Genomic DNA, 24,256 nt, shown 5'->3' on the forward strand with positions numbered 1-24,256 from the left:
AATAATATACATAGGGTTGAATTTAAAATAACAGAATATTCAGAAATAAATAAGATTTTGCCCTCCCTATGTAATATCCAATCGGTTTAGTTAGACAGCTTGAATATATCGACTTTCGTTAACTTATAACCCAAATTTCAATTTTAAAAATTTTTAATTCATGATTTTACCAATACTTCTTCACGACCAATCAAACGATCAATCTTTTAATTAGTAAATAACAGTAGTTTCATCAAAATCGGTCCAAAACAGACAAATTTCATGAGCATATATGTATTGAAAAAGTCGAAAAATTTACCATTTTTAGCTGTTTTTACAAGTTTTCAAAAATTTTGAAAATTTTCTAACCTATTTTAGCCTAGACATAACTCATAACTATCACATAACTAATTTTCTTAACCTTGATTCTTTCATAATACACTCAAACAATCCAACTGAGTAAAAAAACCAAGAATATTTCGTAGAATCTTTAAAAAAATAATTTAATTATTTAGAACGTTTAAATTGAGGGTAATATCATATTTTAAAATAATAAAAAGAAAGTATTATTTAAAAAAATAAAATTAATCTATGCCCACCTTTCACTATAAAACACATCACTATAAGAAACCATGTCCTCTATTAACCCGAACCAATTTGAGAGAAAAAAAAGCAAACGAGTAACTCTAGACAAAAAACAGAAATGACAGGCTGTTTTTTATTTCGAAAACCAAAGCCGGCGTCTGTATAAGCTGATGAAACCGTCAATAACAATTATTTGGACATAGATATCTCTTCTTACATTAATACTAATGTTGCCTCATCTTTCTTACATGTGTAATGATAAAAATTAGGCTGCTCTCACAGTGGATGCGAATGCGCGGGAAGTATGAAAACGCGCGGAACCGTCCGAATTTTTAACTTTACATATACACAGGTTGATATCCATATCGGTATTCTAGAAGCAAACTATATTAAGTCCAAAATTGGCATATTTAGGATATATACGTGGAGTTGCTTAGCTTTTTATGTTCTACTTTCTGCTCTTTTTGGCTCAAACATCTTTGGTTAGTTTAATATGTTATGTCCACGGATCCTCTATGACGAAAATTGATTTTGACCGTTTTGCTGTTATAGGGTAGTCAATTTAAACTTATAAAGATAGTAAATTAGTTCCAAATTGCAACCAACATGCATACCTGTTTTACTATTTTCTGTTAAATATGTTTTCTTATTATATCAGCAATATACTTTTATTTAGTCTTAAAATAAAAGCACTGTATGTATTCCGCAAAAAAAACATCCAAAGTAAATTTATAAACTATTAATTTTCAAAGTATTTTAAATTAAAAATTATTTCATTCAGTCAGAACCTCTGGCGCCACCTATCAAGCGGATCCCGAAACATTTATTTTCCAACGTACAGAAACCTGCAGCGTGGCGCTCATCTCCAATGAGAAATCGATGGCCAGAACTACAACGGTTCGCGTATAGATGGCGCTTACAGCTTTAAAAGTAAGCAAAATGTACAAAGCAGTGGAGCAGTTGCTATGACAACAAACGAACAAGAGATAAATAAACAAACGTTGTTGCCAAACTGACTCACAATTATTAAAAACCAGGATTTTACTATTTCTACCTAATAAAATGTTGTAAAAAATGGTCAAAACATGGAACACAATAGTCAACTATACAATAACGTTTCGTTGAAATCAATAACTAAAGAATATCAGGATATGTAAAAATTCGATGTTAAATTATAGGATACTATTATATTGGTGCCAAACAAAGGAGGCGTCATCAGCAACAATTTTAGCGATTTTTAATAATTTGTTGTATGTAGTGAACTTTGTATAAACTTTATTACAATGGTGATTAAATTTGTTCTTGCTTTCAAGTTTGAAAGCAGCAGTGAGAAGAGCCAAGAATTAAATTTATACATAGGTAAATAAACAAGTGAAACTTCTTTACGCGCGCGGGGAAAAATGCAAGGCCGTGACACACGTGCTAGCGAGACGAAAAGTGGTAACGATCTGGCGCTGGGAGTAAAAACTAACAGTCTGCGGCTTAGGAATATGTAGCGACGCGACGTGTTTTTGTGAGCAGTCCACGTGTTTATCAAAAATATTGATATTTTAATACAAGTTTTGTGAAAGTGAATCAAATTATTTATTAATTTTTATTTTATTACTTTTTCAACATTTCAAACTGCACTTTTTCAAACATTCAAATCCTTCAATTTAATAGCTGTCAAGCAGAACGCATTTTTTTATCGAATTTGAATATCATTTTTCTGATATTACACTATGATATGTGCTACATACTATTTAGGCATAATAGTACATATTAGTATTGTACCTTCTTTAAATAACTGGCACAAAACCATCTGAAAAAGCAGCATCCACCATAGGCGTAGGTGAAACTTTTATCAAAAATATAAATAAAAATTATTAACAATTAAATAAGTCTAATAACTCAACCAAACCAAACCGCCCAATTTAAACGACACCTTGTCCCATTTACAAACAAATTTCGTGAGATGAAAATCTGAATAATCCACTTTATTATAAAAGGCAGACATGTAAAAAACAAAATTAAAAACCAACGAATAATAATTTAAAAAAAAAATGTGAAACAGTAAAAACTGAATTTTTTTATTTAATTCTGCATTTTTTATATTAACCCATTGGCACGACGCTGTTTGGTGTCAACAGGTAACAATTCAGTTTCTGGTGTTATTATTCATTGCATTCTTTAGTCATTGATTGAAAGTAAATTCTTACTTAATTGTCGTTTTAAAAGCTTTTTCGTGATAGACTGGGCGTATTGACAACGTCGCAATTACTGGCGTCTCACGCACGTGTCATTGACTCGAATCAAGGTAGGCGAGGGACCTTGAACCAAGGCGTCTAGATCGAGAATCGCGGAACAACAACATGGCGGAATAGGTATTAAGTATTGCAAAACGCTTTTGTTATTAACGATAATTAAATTTATTAGAGAGCTATTGGGCAATATACAGAGTGGTCTGAATTGTATTCGGGAAATTTCGGCAGCATATTCTGCAAATTGAAATAAATAAAAAAGTTCGTATAAATTTATGTCCGAAATTTTTCGTTTCCGGATATAGAAGGTGTAGAAGTTTCATTTTTATTTCGGGTTTTTTCTAATAATTTCTGAACCACCGTCGATTTTTGGATGAAAATTGGTATATGGGTGTTTTGATATAAGAAATTCGATTTCGATGTCAGTATAGCTACTACCTGTAGAGGGCGCCACCTACATGTTATTTAATTGTTTTGAAGAGTAATGACTTTTCGTCCGTACCTGTATTAAACTATTAAGCAAAAAAATATACATTTTCGTAGTTTTTTTTTTGTAAAAAAGGTCTCTTGGTAAAAATCGCTACAATAAACCGTACTCAAGAGACCATTCACTCGAAAAAAACGGCGTCAAAGACGGTTGAGGAATGACAATCTATGATAATTTTGGCGAGGTCAAGCTCTAGACGTTACTACTTGGTATTCCTATTTTTCAATGGCCATTAATGGCATACTAAGCATAAAAAGGTTGTAATTTATTTTTATATTGAATAAAAATAATTTTAAAATAGTGTAGTTTTTGAAAAACCGTCTTTGAAACCGTTTTTTTTTCGATCATACGGTATTATAAAGCCAATTTGTGGGAATGCTTTTATTTAAATTAAGAATTTTATTATGTAATTTTAATATTTTTGTACTAGGTACTTCATTAAAAAATGCATTTCAAAAATAACTATTTACTGTTACCACGATCGTAATCCTTTGTAATTCTGCTTTAAACGAGTAGATTTTTTATTGCATTCTATAAACAGCTTGTTTAGTAGTCGCAATACCGACGACGACATCGATTACATGATTGTTAAATAATTGACTTTAGTCATGTCCAAACGTATCGATTTATCGAAATATCGATACCGTATTTATCACATTTTTTCATCCTTATTTGAATAATTTACTGGTATTCTCTTATTGATTTGGGTAAAGAAACAACTTCTTCTATCCAAAGACAACTAACCAGTGGCGTGCTGTTTTTTTATCGAGAATCGTAGAGAGTAATTTTAATTTAAATTTTGATTTGTAATATACAGGGTGAGTCTTAAATAAATGCAAATATTTTTAGTAGTATATTTCGACCCCAGAAACACGACTGTGAGGTTTTTTTGGCGATTTTTTTTTTAAATTTGGAATTGTTTGAAATATTTTATGGATTTTTTTAAATTTTTTATTAAAAAAATATCTTCATAATATGGCACAATAGGTAGTAAATTAAAGTTACTCATTACCTCAGAAAATATCCTGTGGTTCTCAAAATTTAAGCGAAAAATCATTTCTTTTTCATTTTCAAAGTAAAATATCTCGGTTATTTTGAACTGGTAAAGAGAAAATATGTTTCTTTTATCGAGATCTACAAACCTTGAAAATATTTGCACTTATTTAAGACTCACCCTGTATAATGTAATGTAATATAATTATTTCTCTATTATAGTAATAGTTCATGAGAACTCAAGATATTAAGTCCATTAAAATCGCATAGGTTGAATTTTATTTTCGATAATGCCTTTTTGTAATAACCTACTTAAAACTTAAATTAGGTACACCACTGTTAAATCTAAAAAATAAGTAAGGTCACTTACAGCCGAAATATCAGTTTGGGACCACCTATTTGCAAACTATGCACTGACAACCATCTTAGATATTTAAAAATATTTTAAACAGTTCTTTTGCAAAGAAAAACGCTAAAAATTACTTAAAAATAAAAGTTTACAAACACGGCACAGCAACACATACATAAATTGAATGAAAGCGTCAAAAGTTTGCGACAGACATAGAAACCAAACAGTCTTCCTGGAGCAACGTTGTCACAGTTAATAAGTTCCCTAATAAATTTTAATTTAATTCATACACAATTAGAAAACAATAAATAATTTCAAAAGTATAATCTAATGCATTTTAACTAAAATAATATACCTACTTATTATACTCGTATTATATTTAGTATGCCGTTTCTATAGGTACCCAAAAAAACATTAATAACAACAAACATACATATCCCTTTACTTTGTTTTCAAACACAAGCCGCAGATCTAACGCAATCCGCAAAAATTTGACATCATCGCTTTTTCTCGAAAACAATATGATGGGGATAAAATGTAAATAGTTTTGTCTCCTTTAAGACAGATTCTAACTCTATCAACAATAAAAACTCACTTGTTTTCACGAAACCATATCGATTTTTTCCATGAAACAGACATTCCTAATAGACTTTCTCTGAAGGGAAGAAGCTTCACGGTTTTCTGGTAATGTTGCGATTTATTGCTCCGCTCTAATGAGGAAATGAGTCTGTAATTATTGGCGCCTGATTTGAAATGCCGGTGTCATTAAGAAAAATTGCTTTTCATAATATTTCTGTCATTTTTTACAACATAAAATTACGAAATTTTGCCATGATTTGACCTTATACAGGAACACCTTGTATGTTCAGCGCTACTACTTACATCAAACTAAGAAAAATAATGGTATTTAAAATAACACAGAAACTGTTTTCCATATTTTTTGATGAGAAATCAAACCCCGAAATTTGGTCACGTGTCTTGCGATCTGTATGTTTTAAAGAAAAAAATTCTCTTATTAAGAACCTCAAAACTAAATGCATAATTGCATTTTTTCCTACAGTATTTCTAAGAGAGTTTTAGACTCTTGATAAATTATTTCACTTTCAAAATCTTTATAAGCCTGTTTAATTTTAAATGAAAAATCAATCTCACTAATTAATTGTTTTTTTTTGTTCCTGTCTAGAAGACTTGATTATTTTTCTTCCCAAATTTTAATAATAGTTGGTTTTAAAAGAATTATTACCTATATAAATTAATTTTAAAAATATTTGTTTACAGGCTGTATAAATACAAAAAAGAATTCAATGACTTTGCCTACTAAAGTTTCATTAAGAACCTCGAAATTACTGAAAAAAATTAGTGGTTTCAATTAGCGTAGAAGTTTGTTCCTCTCCTGTAATTTTCAATTAGTAGAAAAAGTCAACAAACTTTTAACTTTTGCCACTAATTATACTTCAAAATTTAGGAGTAATGTTATATTGAACATCCGTCAAGAGAAATTGTGGTTAGAAATGAAGAGTTTATTAAAAAATGTCTATACCTATGTGTCGGATTCATCTCTCCAAAAAAATCCTATATGGGGTTTTCACCACTGCAAGAAAATCTACAAAATAAAATAGTTATTTTATGTAAACACTGCGTTAATCCCAAACGGAAACTACTTGTCAGAAGTTAGGTTTAAATATATACAAATTTGCCTAACGAACAAAAAAATGCTTAACGTTTCGGAAAGTTTATCTCTATCCGTCGTCTGAAGCAAAAAAATACAAAGAATAAAGAAAAAAAACTATTTAAAACTATTTAAATTCAACTATTCGAGAACATTTTAGTTTTTTTTTTAAACAGATGCGTCTAAAAACCGTTTACGTTCTGTTAAAATGACATTATATCAAGTTAAACTTCAAAATTAACAATTACTACCTGATAACAATTACTTAATAAGGTAAAACCAAAAAGCCCCAAACTTTCTAGTATGATTATTTTTAATTTTTACGTATGTTATGTTTATTTATGTTATGTTCTTTAAAATCAAAAAAGCGATTGCCATACATTACTAACATCTACAGATGCATGAGCAATACATTTATTTTTATTAGATTGTATTAAAAAAACATCTTTTATTTTTCTTTTAGAGGCTATCGCTTCTTTCATTATAATTTTGGCGTTATTAAAATTTATTCTGTGCCCTGTGTCCCATGAATGCTGACAAATCTTAGATTTGTGAAAATCTCCCTTTCTTAAATAATCTTTATGTTCTTTAATTCGAACATTTAAGGGTCTAGATGTTTCACCAAAATAATAAAATTTATCGCATTCACATGGTATTTGATATATTACATTTTTTGTTTGTTGTTTTGTATTCATTGGTTCAGTAAGTGATAAAATGGATCTAAGTGTATTTTGTGTTTTGAAAGATGTTCGTATGTTATATTGTTTTCCTATCCTCCTTTCCTTGAAACTCCTCGTATGTATGGTATTGAAGAGTTTATTGTTTTACAAGCTAATTATTAGGCTTTCTACCGCAAGTTGTTGCTCGGATATTCTATTAATTTTAATTGTATTTTCCGACATTGTGAATGAACGTAAACTCATAAGTATAAACTAAAATTGAAACAACTAATTTATTCCACTAATTTAGAGGTTCCGAATGAGGATTTACACCATAAAATTAAGTTATGTAGGCAGTAACTAGCAGCTAATTTAATGTCGCTAAGTTTTGAAAACTATAATCAAGTAAACTTTCACTTCTTGTGCAGTAATAATATATTAGGGCTAGGAAGAATCATTGTCATTAATAATACGCTTTAAAATATGAATATTCAACATGTATTTTCGTCTTAATTTATTTCTGGATATCAAATAATCATAAGGAAATCATAATGCTTTGTTTTGGGCTTTCACCAAATTTATTGTATATGTGAATCTTTTCGTTTAAAATAGATTTATAGATATGTTAAAGTACGTCTGTAATTATCTTGGTATAAATAAATCATACTGGTTTACTAGGAAAGACGATGAGGAAATCTCTTCACATCATAAAATACATCAAAAGAAAATCTAATAAGATTCTTTTTGTACTAAATATGATGAGTGTGACGAAGAGAAGAGCAGATATTAATTGACGAAGAGGACATTGATGCGGGTGATGCGTCGCATCTATTCAAAATATTGTAATACGTTTTTATTTAAAAAAATCACTGAGATCTCCTATAATGAATTAAAATTCTCAGTAAACTTATTCAAATAATTAAATTCAATTTCAATTATTTAATGTGTGTATTAGTCGAGCTTGATAGATAACGCTAAGACCTAACTTCTTCTATAAACCTAACCTAACTTAACTACAGGCTAAAAATATCTCATCCAATGCTGGTAATCCCAATAACCGTTCTAGAACGATACAAATATCTGTGTTGGAACAAACTTAATATCAAATTGAAGTTTTTTTCGCGGCTAGTGCCACACGTTGGGCACCGAAAATTCCTCGACAACAGTACGTCGATATCTGCAGCTACGGGGCATCCGTAAGAGCGAAACAGAATTCTCTGTTAGCAATCAATTCATGGGCTAAAATATTTTAAATAACACATCATAAGACATAATCTTTATAAAATTAGAAAATCAAGATTTATTTTTCATTTATTTTACCGATAACGACTGTACTACTCTCCAAGCTCGGTCTACTACCGTTTTAATCGATCTTTCTCGTAAAAAATCGTCGCTGCGTCAATAAAAATAAGACAAATTTGCATGCAGCCAATGTAATGAGTTTCGCGATAACATTTGTCAAGAGAGTCCACTTGACACTCGTCAAGTGGACTCTCTGCTGCGTGTATACAGGGTGGTCCGAACTGTATTCCGGAAACTTCGGCGGCATATTCTGCAGATAAAAATAAGTAAAAAAGTTCGTATAAATATATGTCCAAAAATGCTTAGTTTCGGAGATACAGGGTGTAGAAGTTTCATTTTTATTTCGATTTTTTCCAAATAATTTTTGAAGTAACGTCAATACTTGGATGAAAATTGGTGTCTGGGAGTTTTTTGACATGAGGAATTGGATTTTGATGTCAATATGACTCCTACTGGTAGAGGGTGCCACCTTACATATTTTTTAACTGGGTTCGAAGAGTAATAACTTTTTGTCCGGTACCTGCATAAAACTACTGAGTAAAAATATATATTTGTTGATACCTTTACGCTGTAAAAGGTCTCTTGGTAAAAATCGCTACGAGTAATGGTTTTCGGTGATATTTTAAAACGAAATAATCAATACCTGTCATCACTGGCATAAAGTAAACATGTTAACTAAATATTTATTAGACTGAGATCATAAATTTGAAATGATTATTACGCTTCAAAACAGTTAAAACACATGTAGGTGGCGCCCTCTACCAGTAGGAGTGATACTGACATCAAAATCAAATTTCTCATATCAAAAAACTCCCAAACACCAATTTTCATCTAAATATTGACGTTACTTTCAGTTACTTAGAAATTATTTGGAAAAAATCGAAATATAAATGAAATTTCTACACCCTGTATCTCCGAAACTAAGCAGTTTAGGACATACATTTATACGAACTTTTTTACCTATTTTTATCTGTAGAATATGCTGCCGAAGTTTCCGGAATACAATTCGGACCACCCTGTATAGGTAGCTAAATATATTGCTGTTTATTTAAATGTGATTTGGGGTAAATTGATCATACCCCAATACTGTGTATGCCTTCTTGAAATTCCTTTCATAGACACAAATCCAGTAGACGTACTTTACTCAGCGAATAAAAATAATTAGGTGAGACTTCAACGAACTATTTATTGATAATTTGAAATAACATAATCTGGAGAAAACTATCGCTGTCTAATTGACTTTACCATATCTTTCTAGAGACGAAATTAATGCATTATTAATAATTATTAATCCATTATTTTGACCATTTTTTCCACAATCAAATGAATTTGCAATCAAGTGAAATGTTTCTTTCTGTACTTACTTGAAGCCTTTGTCATCATCTTGCCCGTTAACTTGCTGCTGTGCAACTTGACCATTCACTCCCTGGTCCTGTCCGTCTTTGGGGCTCTGCTGGCTTTTGCCGCCGTCTTTTTGATCTTTGTCGTCCAAATGTAGTGCGCGCATGCGTGGTTCCAAACCCACAGGTACGACCTGACCGCTTTTGTCGCCTGTCGGAGAAGTACCCAGCACGTACTCCACCTAAATTTGACGGTAATACCATATTAATATCATTGCAGACACTCTATAAACACACTATTAGACCCCACAAGTTATAATATTCTTCCCGGCAAAAAATCAGTATCGTAAATAAGAAGTAAGCTTACCATTTTGACACCCAATCCTCCAGGACCGTCTGATCCTCTAGGAGATAGAATACCACCTGGATCACCTGCCCCGCCTGGAAAACCACCTCTACGTCCCATGGCCAAAGGTGCTGTAACTGCATGATCACCTGGAAAACAAAATAAAAATAAAATAACAAGCAAAAAGTAAGTAAAAGAATACTATAAATATGAGTTTATCTAGATTCATTTTGGTCCAGAGTCAGTACTGGAAATACTCAAATATCTAACCCGTAGTAAAGTAAACTTTGGATCATGGAAAAGCAAAATGTCCAGGCCTTCATCCAAGAATCTAATTATAAAACTACAAAGGAACTGCAAATGCCCAGCAGGGATAAAGTACAGATTACAATAGGTCTCTTGACAGGACATATGGCTGTCAAGTGCTACCTGAACAAGCTCAACCTGCATCAAGGAAGTCTTTGTTGCCGACTCTGCAATAAAGATCCTGAAACAGCAGAGCATACAGGGCTATTCACCTCATTGGACACGGAGTATTGTAGCCACACGATTAGATTTTTAGAAACTGTGAATGATGGGATTGTTGGAGGACTACTACAACTACAATTTAAACGGAACACACTATATACTATTCTACGATTAAAATAAAGGTAAATTTAATTAGGGTTTACCGCACTTTAATAATCACGCCTTTTTAATATTGCCGTTATTAAAATATTGACCATATTGTTAAAATAGCGTAACAATTTTAATGCTTCATTTCTCTAGGCGGATTTCAGTTTTTGAAACGAATAACGAATCTCCACACAATTTTTTACCTATTAATGTTTTTCTGCTATCCGTCAAATAAAATATATCTGGCGGATTATAACGCGCAATCTGTACCTGAAAATACCGGGGGTTAGCAGAGTAACAAGCCAAAAACACTTGTCTGTGGTTTTGCCTATCCGGTAACCGTGGTTCTTTCCTTCTATTTTTATATTCTGCTGCAATATTATCCCTTCTTTTATGGATTTAAATTAAAAAAATCAACTTGTTTAAAAACTTATCATAAATCGAAAGATAACTGCAAAAATTATAAAAAGGTTTCCTATAAAGCTATAAAAAAAGTATTCCTATACCAAATATACGCTATATCTATTCATCAAATAAGTACAAAATTACACTTGCTGTTGTAACGTTTATATACTTTAATAGATCGAAAAATAATTGTAAAAGATATAATATATACCACATATCCCTCATATCTATTTATCTATTAAAATGTTGGACTGATTTTTGAAGTTATTTCGTGTGAATCCATTACCTACACTTCTAAATGGCAGAGATTTATTTTGAAGTTGTGAAGTGCCAGAAATTCGGTATTTGAATACATTTCATTTGCAAACTCTAGTGCAGGACGAGTTTCTTCAGATGTCAGGTTATATTTTCATTCCCGAGGACTAATCAATGTCAAAAGATAAGCTGGAGTCAAGGCTGTTTTTTACCTTTTTTTAAACAGCTGAATGATGATGAAGCTAACTTCCGCTTTCCTTAATTTATCTTCTAGTTCATTCCAAATTTCTACCGACATTTTATTCTGCCATAAGTACTTTGCATTTTGAACATAAGATGGTACTAATTTTATTCTCGACTTAAGACAGTCATGACTATTTCCAAAAAAAATTCCTTTGATCTAAGCGGTCGAGTATTTTTTGCGGAAATAAGGGCATCGGCAAAGTTTACAGAATAAAATATATCGGTGACCGATGTGGAAAAACGACACCTGTCCTAGAAATGTTAATATTGTCAATATCGGGCAGAGTTACAAAGATTTAGCCATTTAGGATAGGACGTTAAATAGAAAATTGATTACAATCAAAAAAATCCGATCAAAATAAAAATAAAATCGATTTTTTTAAATCATGATTTTTTTGCACGCTGCAGTAGATTTTGTAAATCCGGCAACGGGGTGGCTTCCAGCCCGTGACAGTCACGGTGATGGCAAGCGGAGCGCTCGGATCGACGCTGGTCGTCCGGGAAACGGGCGTCCCGGCGCTAAGCGTCGTCCGGACGACGGTGCCGACGCCCGACACGCCCATTCCCGGCGAACCGGCGGACCGCGCCCGCCAAATTGCGGACACGGCACGCAGGAACGAGGCGTCGTTTTGCTGCTCCCGTCTCGCTATTGTTCGTAGTTTCGTCATTTAAAACCGATAGGTTTGCTTTGTGATGTGAGATCATAATAAAATATTAACTAGATATGTGGGTAGAATGAAGCACATCTGTCATAGCAATACGTATTGAGATGGGCAAACATCACTAATAAGTACAAAGACTCAGGGAAGATTTTGACAGATAGTGACAGAAAAAAAAGCCCCTCATTTTTTTAAAGTTCCTAAGTTAAGTATAAATATAGTCTGTCCAACGACAAAATCCTTGACAGTAATAGATGTGTCTGTCATTCGAAAATTTCAAATTGCTTTATTTTATTTTACAAAGAAATAAGTTGATACAATTATAATAATAATATAATAATAATAATAAGTTTATTTCTGTATAACAATCGTTTACAAATGCTTTAAACATTAAGGACAAAATAATCGTACAGAAACAAACATTTCCCCACAAAAGTTTCCTTGCTCGTGGGTTTATCCGTCCCTGCACGAATAATTCTGACTCGTGTATTTGACCTTTGTTTGCTATCCTAATTTAATCCGTAGCAAAAAAAAATAATAAATAAATAAAATAACCTAATAATTAATTAATTTCCTAGACTATGACTAAACTAAAACAAATAAAAAACAGAAACAAAAACAAAATCTACATATGTCACATTTAGTTGTTCTTATAGTCTATGAGCAAATGAATTTCAGATCTGGGTGTGCTTTGCAGCCATTGGTTAAGTACAAAGACTCAGGGAAGATTTTGACAGATAATGACAGAAAAAAAAGTCCCTCATTTTTTTAAAGTTCCTAAGTTAAGTATAAATATAGTCTGTCCAACGACAAAATCCTTGACAGTAATAGATGTGTCTGTCATTCGAAAATTTCGAATTGCTTTATTTTATTTTACAAAGAAATAAGTTGATACAATTATAATAATAATATAATAATAATAAGTTTATTTCTGTATAACAATCGTTTACAAATGCTTTAAACATTAAGGACAAAATAATCGTACAGAAACAAACATTTCCCCACAAAAGTTTCCTTGCTCGTGGGTTTATCCGTCCCTGCACGAATAATTCTGACTCGTGTATTTGACTTTTGTTTGCTATCCTAATTTAATCCGTAGCAAAAAAAAATAATAAATAAATAAAATAACCTAATAATTAATGAATTTCCTAGACTATGACTAAACTAAAACAAATAAAAAAAAAGAAACAAAAACAAAATCTACATATGTCACATTTAGTTATTCCTATAGTCATGAGCAAATGAATCTCAGATCTGGGTGTGCTTTGCAGCCATTGGTTAAGTACAAAGACTCAGGGAAGATTTTGACAGATAATGACAGAAAAAAAGTTCCTCATTTTTTTAAAGTTCCTAAGTTAAGTATAAATATAGTCTGTCCAACGACAAAATCCTTGACAGTAATAGATGTGTCTGTCATTCGAAAATTTCAAATTGCTTTATTTTATTTTACAAAGAAATAAGTTGATACAATTATAATAATAATATAATAATAATAAGTTTATTTCTGTATAACAATCGTTTACAAATGCTTTAAACATTAAGGACAAAATAATCGTACAGAAACAAACATTTCCCCACAAAAGTTTCCTTGCTCGTGGGTTTATCCGTCCCTGCACGAATAATTCTGACTCGTGTATTTGACCTTTGTTTGCTATCCAAAAAAAATAATAAATAAATAAAATAACCTAATAATTAATTAATTTCCTATGACTAAACTAAAACAAATAAAAAACAGAAACAAAAACAAAATCTACATATGTCACATTTTAGTTGTTCTTATAGTCTATGAGCAAATGAATCTCAGATCTGGGTGTGCTTTGCAGCCATTGGTTAAGCCCAGCCTTGAATTGCCGTAAAGTGTCAACGATCTTTAGATTTTCTGGTAGATGATTGAATACTCGTGGTGCAATAAATGAACAGCATCGCTGACCAATAACTTTTTACTTTCTTGGTACCGGTTGTTTATATCTGTGTCGTGTGTTGTATTGTATGTTATGTCTGTTTTCTTGGTTTAAGTTGTTAGTTTTGTACCATATGGGATTGACAGTTGCTTATAAAACAATTGTCTAGGGTCCAAAAGTTGGCTTTCCCTGTACAATAAAGTGCTTGGCAATAAAGTAAATTGGATCGCATAGCATGAAATTAATATATTTAAAATTTGAGTGACAAGTGGTTGCTTCAAAATATTGTTAAAAAACTCTATAAAACTGAACAAAATCAAATCCGAGTCGTTTTTTTTAAATGAGGCCTGTGTTAATACAGAACAAACAAGAGAGTATTTTAAACAAAACACCACATAGGTACCAAAAAAAATATTAAAAAGATCTATTTCTTACTTTCCATCTTCAAGAAACTTCCTGCAACTATTATATTTATACCTTATGTAGTAGTCGAGTAAAATCACTGAGAAAAGTCGCTTCCTTCTCGAAAAAAAAATTTTGAAGGTATAACCACATAACATCTTTATGAAATGATCGGTTAGGGCTTTGTGCATGTGAAATGACTAATTACGACCTTTTTGGGGGGGTCAGAAATTTTTTATCAGGGAAAATGTCAAAAATCTGACAAAAATGTATAACCATGTTTTTTTACCTTTCCTACGCGATAACTCCTAAACTAATCAACTTATTCACATACTCTTTTTTTTAATCGATTGAAGTCTGACCCCCCCAAAAAGGTCGTAAGTAGTCATTTCACATGCGCAAAGCCCTAACTGATAATCTTGTGTAGATATCATGTAGTTATACCTCCAAAAAATATGTCGACACATTTTCATATCGTTTTTACTCCACTATAGGTACAAATATTTTTTTTAGTATTGCACAGGAATAGATAAAACAAAATATTTTATAATAACACTGAATTTTATACCTTAAAAGTTTATTAAGTAACTATAATCTTATTTTTTTAAACCAGTAACTTTTGACATTGTCTCTCTGCAGTACTAAAATATATTATTTACCTATCGAGTGATGTTATTTTACAGCTACTCCAGTTTTCAACTATATGCGAGATGGTATACAAACTTTGTGGCTAATGACACAAATTATAACCTATAATTTGGCAAGCGTTTGACCAAGTCTTAAAAATCTTAAGTCGAGTTAATACGCATCGGCGTCCGATTGTCGTTCATCGTTCCGTCAAACCAATAAAATTGAAATATGATCTGTCATTTTTGAAATAAACCAATGACACTAGTTTAAAACAACAAGAGACGACGCATGACAGATTTATACCGGGTGCGTCTCAAAAGTGGCTCACCCCTGTAATTTTTTTATTTTTTTAGATAAAAAACCGACATTTGATATGTTAGTATATGACATAAATTAAGATTGATTGACGCATTCAATTGTTTTTGGTCACTTCCTGTTTCACCGGAAATGACTACAACTTTTGATTTTTAAATAGCCCCCACGGTATTTTTTTACTTTATTCGATAGGAAATTACATTCTGAATAGAATGATATAATATCATACGTCAACTTTTGACATTCTTGCTTAATAAAAAATTGTGTTTTAAATTTCAATCTAGGGTGCCATGGCTATGTTAAAACACTAATTCTTGATCAAGGATTCTTGTAAAATTAGATTTGATCGTCTAATATTTTTAGTGTCTTGTCCTGGCCAGTTAGCAAATGCCCAAATGGTATTTTTAATTATATCTCAATTTTTTCAAATAGAACGAGGGTGGCTCATTAGCATTTTTGGAAAAAGCATTTTTTACGAATAATTTGATACCACACACTTGGTATTTCGAGTCAAATTTTCGATACGAACCGCAAGTTATAATTTCAAATAAACCATATGCAAAAATGTCAAAAGTTGACATATGATATGTCATTTTATTCAGAGTGTTGTTTTCTATCGAATAAAGTAAAAAAATACCGAGGGTGCCATTTAGAAATCAAAAGTTGTAGTAATTTCCGGTGAAACAGGAAGTGACCGAAAACAATTGAATATGTCACTCAATCCTAATTTATGTCATATACTAACATACCAAATCTCGTTTTTTGCCTGAACAATTAAAAAAGTTACAGGGGTGAGCCACTTTTGAGACGGACGCACCCTGTATAGAAAGCCATCCATAGTTAATTTGAAAAGAAATATTAGAAACTTTTTAAGTGAAATAAATGGATTGGTCACCTGTCTTTTTTCTGTCATTGTCTGTTGAAATCTTACCCGAGTAAAAAAGAGTATTAAGAAAGTGAGAAAGAAATATTTGCGCTTTTGCTTTTGAATTTTGGTTTGTGTTTTATTTAAGTTTTTTATCTCAACATCAAAGTTTGCCGCAGCAATCAAACATAAGCTACAAAATACGTACAATGGCTTTCGGTCTGAAAGACCAGAATGATAGATGCGATGGAATTAAGTCAGTTGAGCCTAAACCTTCTGCTAATAGTTGTTAAACAACAGTACTAACTGAGGTCAAATTAGGGTTAACCCATTCTAGGGGAATATATATGCGTATTAATCATCAAACTACTACACCTAAATTAACGTCAAGCTTATAAAGATCTCTCAGAATATTCGACCTTTCATTTATCAAGCTTAGAGTAGTCTATATTAATATAACTACCACTTATTTTTTATTAAATAAAATGTCTCACTAGAATATTCTTGTCGATATTTTACCTAAAGACTGTTCTGCCATCGTTTACCGTTACGTCATCATTAACCTTCAAATATTAGTTTTATTGTGTGTCTGAGATCCAGTTCATTTTGTTTAGAAAATTTTAAGTACGTTCCTGTCATTGATTGAGCGAGGTTTTTTTTCGACATTTATTCATTTTTTCAGTTACGATCCCTTTAATCCAATCCTTTTGACAGTTGAAATTCCTATTTCTAAAGCATCAGTAATTCGCTATATTATTAAATTATTCTGGGTGCCGGACCACAGCGGCATCCAAGGCTACGAAAAAGCCGATGAGCTAGCTAGGCAAGGATCATCAGCATCCTATCTTGGTCCAGAACCAGTAAAAAAAACAACGCTTTATTGTACAAAAAGCCAAAACAGTTTCATCGACAAAGCAAAACAAAAAAAGCACAAAAACAAATATACAAATAATACAAAAAATGTCATACAATACAAATCAATTCAAAAAAAAAATTACGTCATAAAATTACAAATAAAACATATATGGACATTGCAGAACACAGGCGTATCTAGAAAATTTTACAAAAGGAAAACTGTAAATGGATAAAATCATGTTATAATAACATAAAATCAAGAGTTATAAAATATTAAATACTAGACCTTTAACCAGTGTGTGAGATGATCAAAATATTAAAATTAAAATTCTAAATTGTTCATGATTAAACATCAACAAAAAAGTCGTTTACCGCATATAGGGCTCTCTCCAGTAAGTATGATTTCAGAGCTTTGCGAAATGCGGGAAAGAATGAAAGTGACTTGATATTCGAAGGCAAATGATTGTACATTTTCTTGGCATTGTACAGTATTGAGCCCTTAACTAGTTCTGAGCTCGGGGTTGGCAGATAAATATCGTGCTCCGCATTCCTAAGTGGATAGTTGTGAGAAGGCCTTTCCGGAATAGAGAATATGTGCTTGCGGATTAAGCAAACGGATTCAAAAATGAATAAGGAAGGAAGAGTCAGTATTTTGAAATTTTTAAAGAAATTCTGGCAGTGAGTTCTACTGTTTAGTCCCAATAAGTATCGAACTGCTCTCTTTTGAAGTTTGAAAATACGATCAAATTTTGTCGCGCAGCAAGTACCCCAGAATGGAAGGGCATAACGAAGATGCGACTCAAAAAGGGCATAATAGACCATTCTAGAGGTTGATGAGTTAAGTTCCTTAGACACTGATCTTAGCGCAAAACAGGCAGAGCTTAGTTTCTTTGATAAGGCTTCGATGTGCAAGTCCCATTTTAAAGAGTTGTCCACAACAAGTCCTAAGAATCTCGCAGAGTCCACGAAGTCAATAGTGGTGTTATTAAGTACAAAAGGTTGTATAGTACTTTTATATGACAAAACTTTAGTTTTTGAAAGGTTGAGGCATAGGAGATTAGAATCGCACCAAGATTTAATGGTGCGTAAGTCACTGGATATAGTATCATATAGTGGTATAACATCTGGGCCGCTCCAAGTGAAACTAGTATCGTCCGCAAAGAGGCAGATTTTACCGCTAATGTCTAGATTTGCAATGTCGTTGATAAACACCAGAAATATCGTTGATAAACCTAATTTTAAATAAAAGTACTGGGAATACCCAAATGTATGGCCCGTAGTGCAATAAAACTCTGGATCGGGAAAAAGCAGAATTGGAGAAACTAGCTCTAAAACCGCAAAAGAACTGCTAATGCTTAGCAGGAATAAAGTGCGGATTGCAACAGGCCTCTTGACAGGACACATGGCTGTCAAGTGTTACCTGAACAAGCTCAATCTATATCAAGGAAGTCTTTGCTGCAGACTCTGCTATAAAGATCCTGAAACAGCGGAGCACATAATATGTCATTGCGAGGCTCTGGATTGCAAGCGACACTTTTTATTTGGGAAAGCTAGACTAGAACCGGAGGAACTATGCTCCCCCATCCTATCAAGGACCTGCATGAGCTAGTGCAGGGCACAGGGATAGGAGAATGGGTGCAGATATAGAAAAGGGACAAACACAATAGGCCTCACAGGTCGCAGTGTTTCCGACAAAGGACGACCCCCTGTTATGGAAAAAAACTCGCTACATTATTTAAAAACGATATCAATTTGTATTTTACATAGGAATATTACACATTTGCATTGTACTTACTTCATATACAGCATCCACGAGCAAGAGTTCTACCAGCGTCTCTTTCTCAAGAAAAATAATTTAAAAGGTTAGCAATGAGCTCTTGTTCATTTTGGTTAAATCTTTGAGGCATTTTTAAATTTGAATTTTGGTTTACAGCAACAATCAAACTTTAATTTTGACATTGATCGATGTCCGTCAATAAAATTATAACCCCAAATTAAATGACAATGACAATTACTAAAAATAACATATATGCAGTAATTTACGAAATGCCATAATCAAAGAATATACCAAGAAAACGAAAGGAAAGCGAAAATTTACAAAACAAATACTTTATCGGTTTCCGCAACTTTTTAACAACGAATATCTCTGGAACAAAAAGTGCAAATCTCAAAGACGAAACGGTTTTGTAAAATACTCAATTAGAATAACAACATTTTCCAGAATATAGAATAAAAAGCAAATTTTGTCAAAAATTTACTGCAACGTATTTACCTGCAACGTGATTAAAGGCTTTATAGCAACAATGCCTTTGTCGTGCCACATCATATCAGGTCGACGCAAAATCAAATTCGCAAATTAAAATACTAAATTCATTTTGCATTATAATATACAATCTGAGCGTAAATTTTCGATCAAAACCGTTCAATTAATTCAACAAAATTATGAAACATATTTACAAGAATTAAATTAAATAACTGTATCTAGTGAATTTTATTTATTGTATATTTATAATGCCGAAAAAAGGATGTACATATATATAGAATTAGCTGAAAGGAATATTTCGTAGATAAAAGTTTTGAATTTACATATTTTCAAGCCAAAAATCTTAAAATAACTCAGCGAAGAACACTTTGTGCCTATATTTATCTTCTACACTATACTAAAACTTATAAAGACTGAGTTTTTTAACTTGTAAAACTTATAAAGACTGAGTTTTTTAACTTGTTACATCGAGTCACGTGAATATATATCCAATTAAAGAGATCTAATGTAAGGTAACGTGAGAATTATATACGTACTAGATTTTTTTTCCGGAAAAAGAAGTTGAACCCATTATTAGGTCGCACAATTAGGGTCAGCAAAAATCATGATTTAAATCTGATTTTTGTGATTTTAAATTTTAGTAGAAAACATTTAAATCGGATTTCCAAATAATTAGGACTTATTAACAATTGCAATAATTAAAATCTTATCCTAAATGGCTAAATCTTCGTAACTCTGCCCGATACCGATAACGTTAACAATTCTACGGGGCGTGTCATTTTTCCACATAGGTCACGGCAAAGTCACCACGATTAATAACTAGTGACGAGAAAAACCGATTAATTTCAATAATCGAGTACTCGAGTTTCAAGCGATTACAATAACCGAGTGATCGCTCGAGCGAAATATCACTCGAATTTAAAAATACGGTTTTTCACCCGTCTCTTGTTGTAAGTACTCGTTAACGCCAAGCGCCAAGCAGTAGCGCAGGGCACATATTCTTTCGGTGATGAATGGCAAGTAGCAAGCGACGAGCGATTCGCTTGATCGCTTGATTTAGTTTATTTCAAAGCATTGTCGATGTAGATCGTAAAATGTTGTCCCTGAGATACGCAACGGATAAATATATATACGGCATCGTATAAATTTGCTACCTTCAATGTATGTCTTTTATCGAATATGTGCATCGCTCGTTCATAATCGAGCGATGTCGGTTATTTCAATAATCGAGTACTCGAGCGAATTTTCGCTCGAGTTATCCCATCACTATTAATAACCCCCCTTCCACTCATTCTACATTCTGGTAACAAAATTTGCAAAGCCTGAGCCTAAAAGCTTGAACGTTACACAGACAGAGCAAAACTAAAAAAAAGAAAGTATCATTAAACTTTCTTTTGCATTTACTATGCTTAATAATATTTTTTTTTTATTTTATTTTACAAGTAGCAACCGAATGAAAGCTGAATACTCCTATTGATTCTTCGTTGAGTGCAAATTTATGTTTCGTGATCTAATAAATAACTTTTACAGAAAGAGGAAGCAATCGGAAATGAACGCGATTTCAGCAAATATTATTAAACTGATTTCGACGAAAGAAGTGGAGAAAAGAACAAGGAAAATTGGATCTTAATGAACTCTAATTTTTATTGGTAGAAGCGTAGAGAAGTGGAAAGAGAAGTAGGTACGTGAGTTTTTGGATTAGATACTCTTTCCCGTTTCGAGAATACCCCCCCCCCCCCTTAATCGATTTACAATACTTTATCTGATGTTTTTTGGTCAATGAATCTCTTTCATCGTTTCGTAGAATGTGGTAGATAATGATCAGTATTGATAATACACGAATTTCGGATTTTACTTGTCTTTAATCTGGACTAATTTGAGAAAATCTACAAAAGAAGTTTTTTCCCGTTCTATACAGGGTGGTCCAAACTGTATTCCGGAAACTTAGACAGCATATTCTGCAAATAAAAATAAGCAAAAAAGTGCGTATTTCTGAACTAACAGCAATATTTGGATGAAAATTGTTGTCTGGGGTTTTTTTGACATGAGAAATTTCATTTTGATGTCAATATGACTCCTACTTGTAGAGAGCGCCACCTACATATTTTTCAACTGGTTTGAAAAGTAATAACTTTCCGTCCGTACCTGTATAAAATTATTGAGTAAAAAAATATGCATTTACGGCGTTTTTTACGTAAGAAAGGTTTCTTGGTAAAAATCGCTAAGAGTATGGTTCTCGAGATATTTGGGATCGAAATTACCAATACCTGTCATCGCTGACATAAATTAAACATACTGACTAAATTAATAGTTAGACTGAGCATCCTCCTGAAGTCAATGAACAACGGAAGTCCGAAATTCTTATAGTTTTAATACTGAATCATTGTCTACTACGTTCAAAGAAACTTAAAAAAAAATCCACAAGCAAGCCCTTTAATGATTTTTCTGTTAAAACAAATTAACAGACTTTTTCCCTCAATGGACCTTTCAGGAAACCGAGTTTTTTAGGGTTTTCTTTCAGTTTTCCTATCGAACCTTCTCCGATGTTTCGGTAATGCGATTTTCCCTCGTCATCACCTATTTTTATGTTTTTCCTCGGCTCGACACAAGTTGCCTCTCAAACCCTCTAATTTATTACTCTAAGAACCTTTAAGGGCTCAATCTTATCGACGCTTTCCAGTTATTTGGACCTTGTTTTCTTACGTATTACGCTTTTTATTCTGTTTGCATTATTTTCTGATAAGCATTTTATGTTCTATGTAGCGTGTGACAAGGCAAATTGAAAGCTTTGTTTAGTCGATGGAGGGTGTTGTACAAATTGATTAGATTTGACTTTATTATTTATTCTCTAGCTTTTATAATATTTATATGTTATAAAAGATGTCCGCGCACTGGGGCGAATTTTATTTATTTCATGATTTGAACGCAGTACGTTGTCTAGTGTAGTAGATGAGCAGTTCGTCAGAAGAGGACCTTTTTGTACTAAGTTTAATTGCCACTATGGAAGAAGAAGAAGATAAAAACAAGAAAAAATGCTAGGTTCATAATATAAATCAAAAGAGAGACACCTACGGTGAATTTCATCATTTGTTTGATGATCTATTACAAGATAAAAAGAAGTTTGTCCCAACTTTAGCAACTTTAGCACCTTTAGCACCTACCAAATAACGCAAAAACTGGGATATGAGACAAGAATCAACAAATATTTGAATCTTCTCGCCGCCTATCGCCGCGCATTCATGCGAAGCGTCAAAAGAAACGACTCCTAGTTGGTCCGAAGAGAATTCGCGAGTCAACCGACGCCCCTCTTCGCTTCGCGCCACCCTAATGCGCGGGCTGCCATTAATGTGGTCACCCCGGGCTGCCTTAAATGTAAATTTGTCGGACGAAAAATCTATGATTTTCTTCGCGCCGCGCGCCGTTTCCGTTCGCGACGCTTCAGCTAAGTGCGCGAGCACCTTAAACCAGTGTGTACTACCAGTCACGTAAGACTCGGCTTTACGTGCGGAATCTACCCCATGAAAGATGGTACATGTTTTTTAAAACACCCTGTATAATTAATATTTGAATAATAATCTAACTTTCCCCGAAAATAATTGATACCAAACCAAAGACACGACACAAAGTTTGGCTAAAAAACTAAAACAGTGTCGAGACCAGCGACTGGTATACGTCTGCTAAATGCAGCTTTGTCGTCTGTATACGTAGATTTTAAACAGCGCCCTGCTAAATCTGAAAACAAGTGACTTCAAGCAAAGTTTACAGAATTTTATTCTGTAAACTTTACTTCGAGGGAAGGTGCTCTCTTAGGTGTCGCACTATTTTGTTATCGTATCGCTCAAAGTATTCCTGCACAAGTCGGCATCACTGGATAGAGTTGCACCGCGAAACAAACGACGGCCGCACGTTTATCAGCAGCCTGCTCGTCTACTGACGGCCGTGGATCGCTCCTGCGGCGTGCAGGGGGCCAGCGTTTCGACTGCGGCTACTGCGACCTACATCAAGACTTTTTCTGTGTTCGGGTTGACGTTGCCGCTGCAGCCGAGAGATAAAGACGCGCCGCGGCATAGCAGGAGCAGCAGGCACAGAGAACTTACCGAATTACAAACGAGTTTCTTTTTATAGTTTGTTTTTTATCTCTTTTGGTCGTTTCTACTTTTGGACTACGGGCGCACGCGATGAGGTTTTCGATGAGTAACTAACTACAGATAAAAGATACAGTTGGTGTTTCTAGAGATGTCACAGACGAAGAGTGTTTGTTTACGCAAAAACAGTGTTGCCGGGTATCGACCAAAAAATAACTAATAAGATTAGACATTTCTTATTACTATTAATATTCATCATGATAATCATAATTTTCAGCTTATTCGACCATTTCCAACTATGGTGTAACCTCTCTCACTTGTTGTTGGGTACATTGTTGTCTATTGTTGGTTACGCTTAATATATTATTAAGGTTGCCTACCCTTAAACAAAGATTTTCGGAGTTATTTTCATTTCATCATTTAGTGTCAGTAGATCTTTATTATTTGATAAAATCTAGATGGCTGGTGATATGCCTGACGTTACTTCAACATAGCTGTCAAATTAGTTACACTCTAACAACTAGTTATCATTTTGTGTCAGTTAAAAGAAAACAAATTCTCCAGAAATTTTCCGAAAATTAAAACTTATCTTAAATATAAATAAATAAATAAATGCCTTCATTGTCAAAAATTTTTACAATTTGTAGACAAAGGTAAAGTAAACAAACAAAGGAGAATACAAAACAAGTATACAAATTACATTGTCAGTCTTATTGTTTAAAATAAACATTTATAAATGTTTACAATGTCAAAGAATAAAAAAATAAAAATAATATTCAAAAATATTTAGTAAGTTTATGGTAAATATAGTAAT

The 24,256-nt window shown here is 32.8% G+C and overlaps 1 protein-coding gene across 10 annotated transcripts in view; it reads right to left on the reverse strand.

The window, feature by feature from the left end:
- The window catches only part of LOC115878934 (pumilio homolog 2-like), a 476,089-nt gene that overhangs the window by 327,637 nt on the left and 124,196 nt on the right, over positions 1 to 24,256 (reverse strand). For all 10 annotated transcript variants that reach the window (XM_030895648.1, XM_030895897.1, XM_030895966.1 and 7 more), the window contains 2 exons: positions 9,971 to 10,098; positions 9,628 to 9,845 (listed from right to left, as the gene is read on the reverse strand). In XM_030895648.1, coding sequence (XP_030751508.1) covers positions 9,628 to 9,845; positions 9,971 to 10,098 — 346 coding nt within the window. The remainder of the gene's footprint in view (positions 1 to 9,627; positions 9,846 to 9,970; positions 10,099 to 24,256) is intronic.

This window comes from Sitophilus oryzae, unplaced genomic scaffold (genome assembly GCF_002938485.1).
Source record: "Sitophilus oryzae breed Bouriz unplaced genomic scaffold, Soryzae_2.0 scaffold_1000_pilon_pilon, whole genome shotgun sequence".
Taxonomy (NCBI): domain Eukaryota; kingdom Metazoa; phylum Arthropoda; class Insecta; order Coleoptera; family Curculionidae; genus Sitophilus; species Sitophilus oryzae.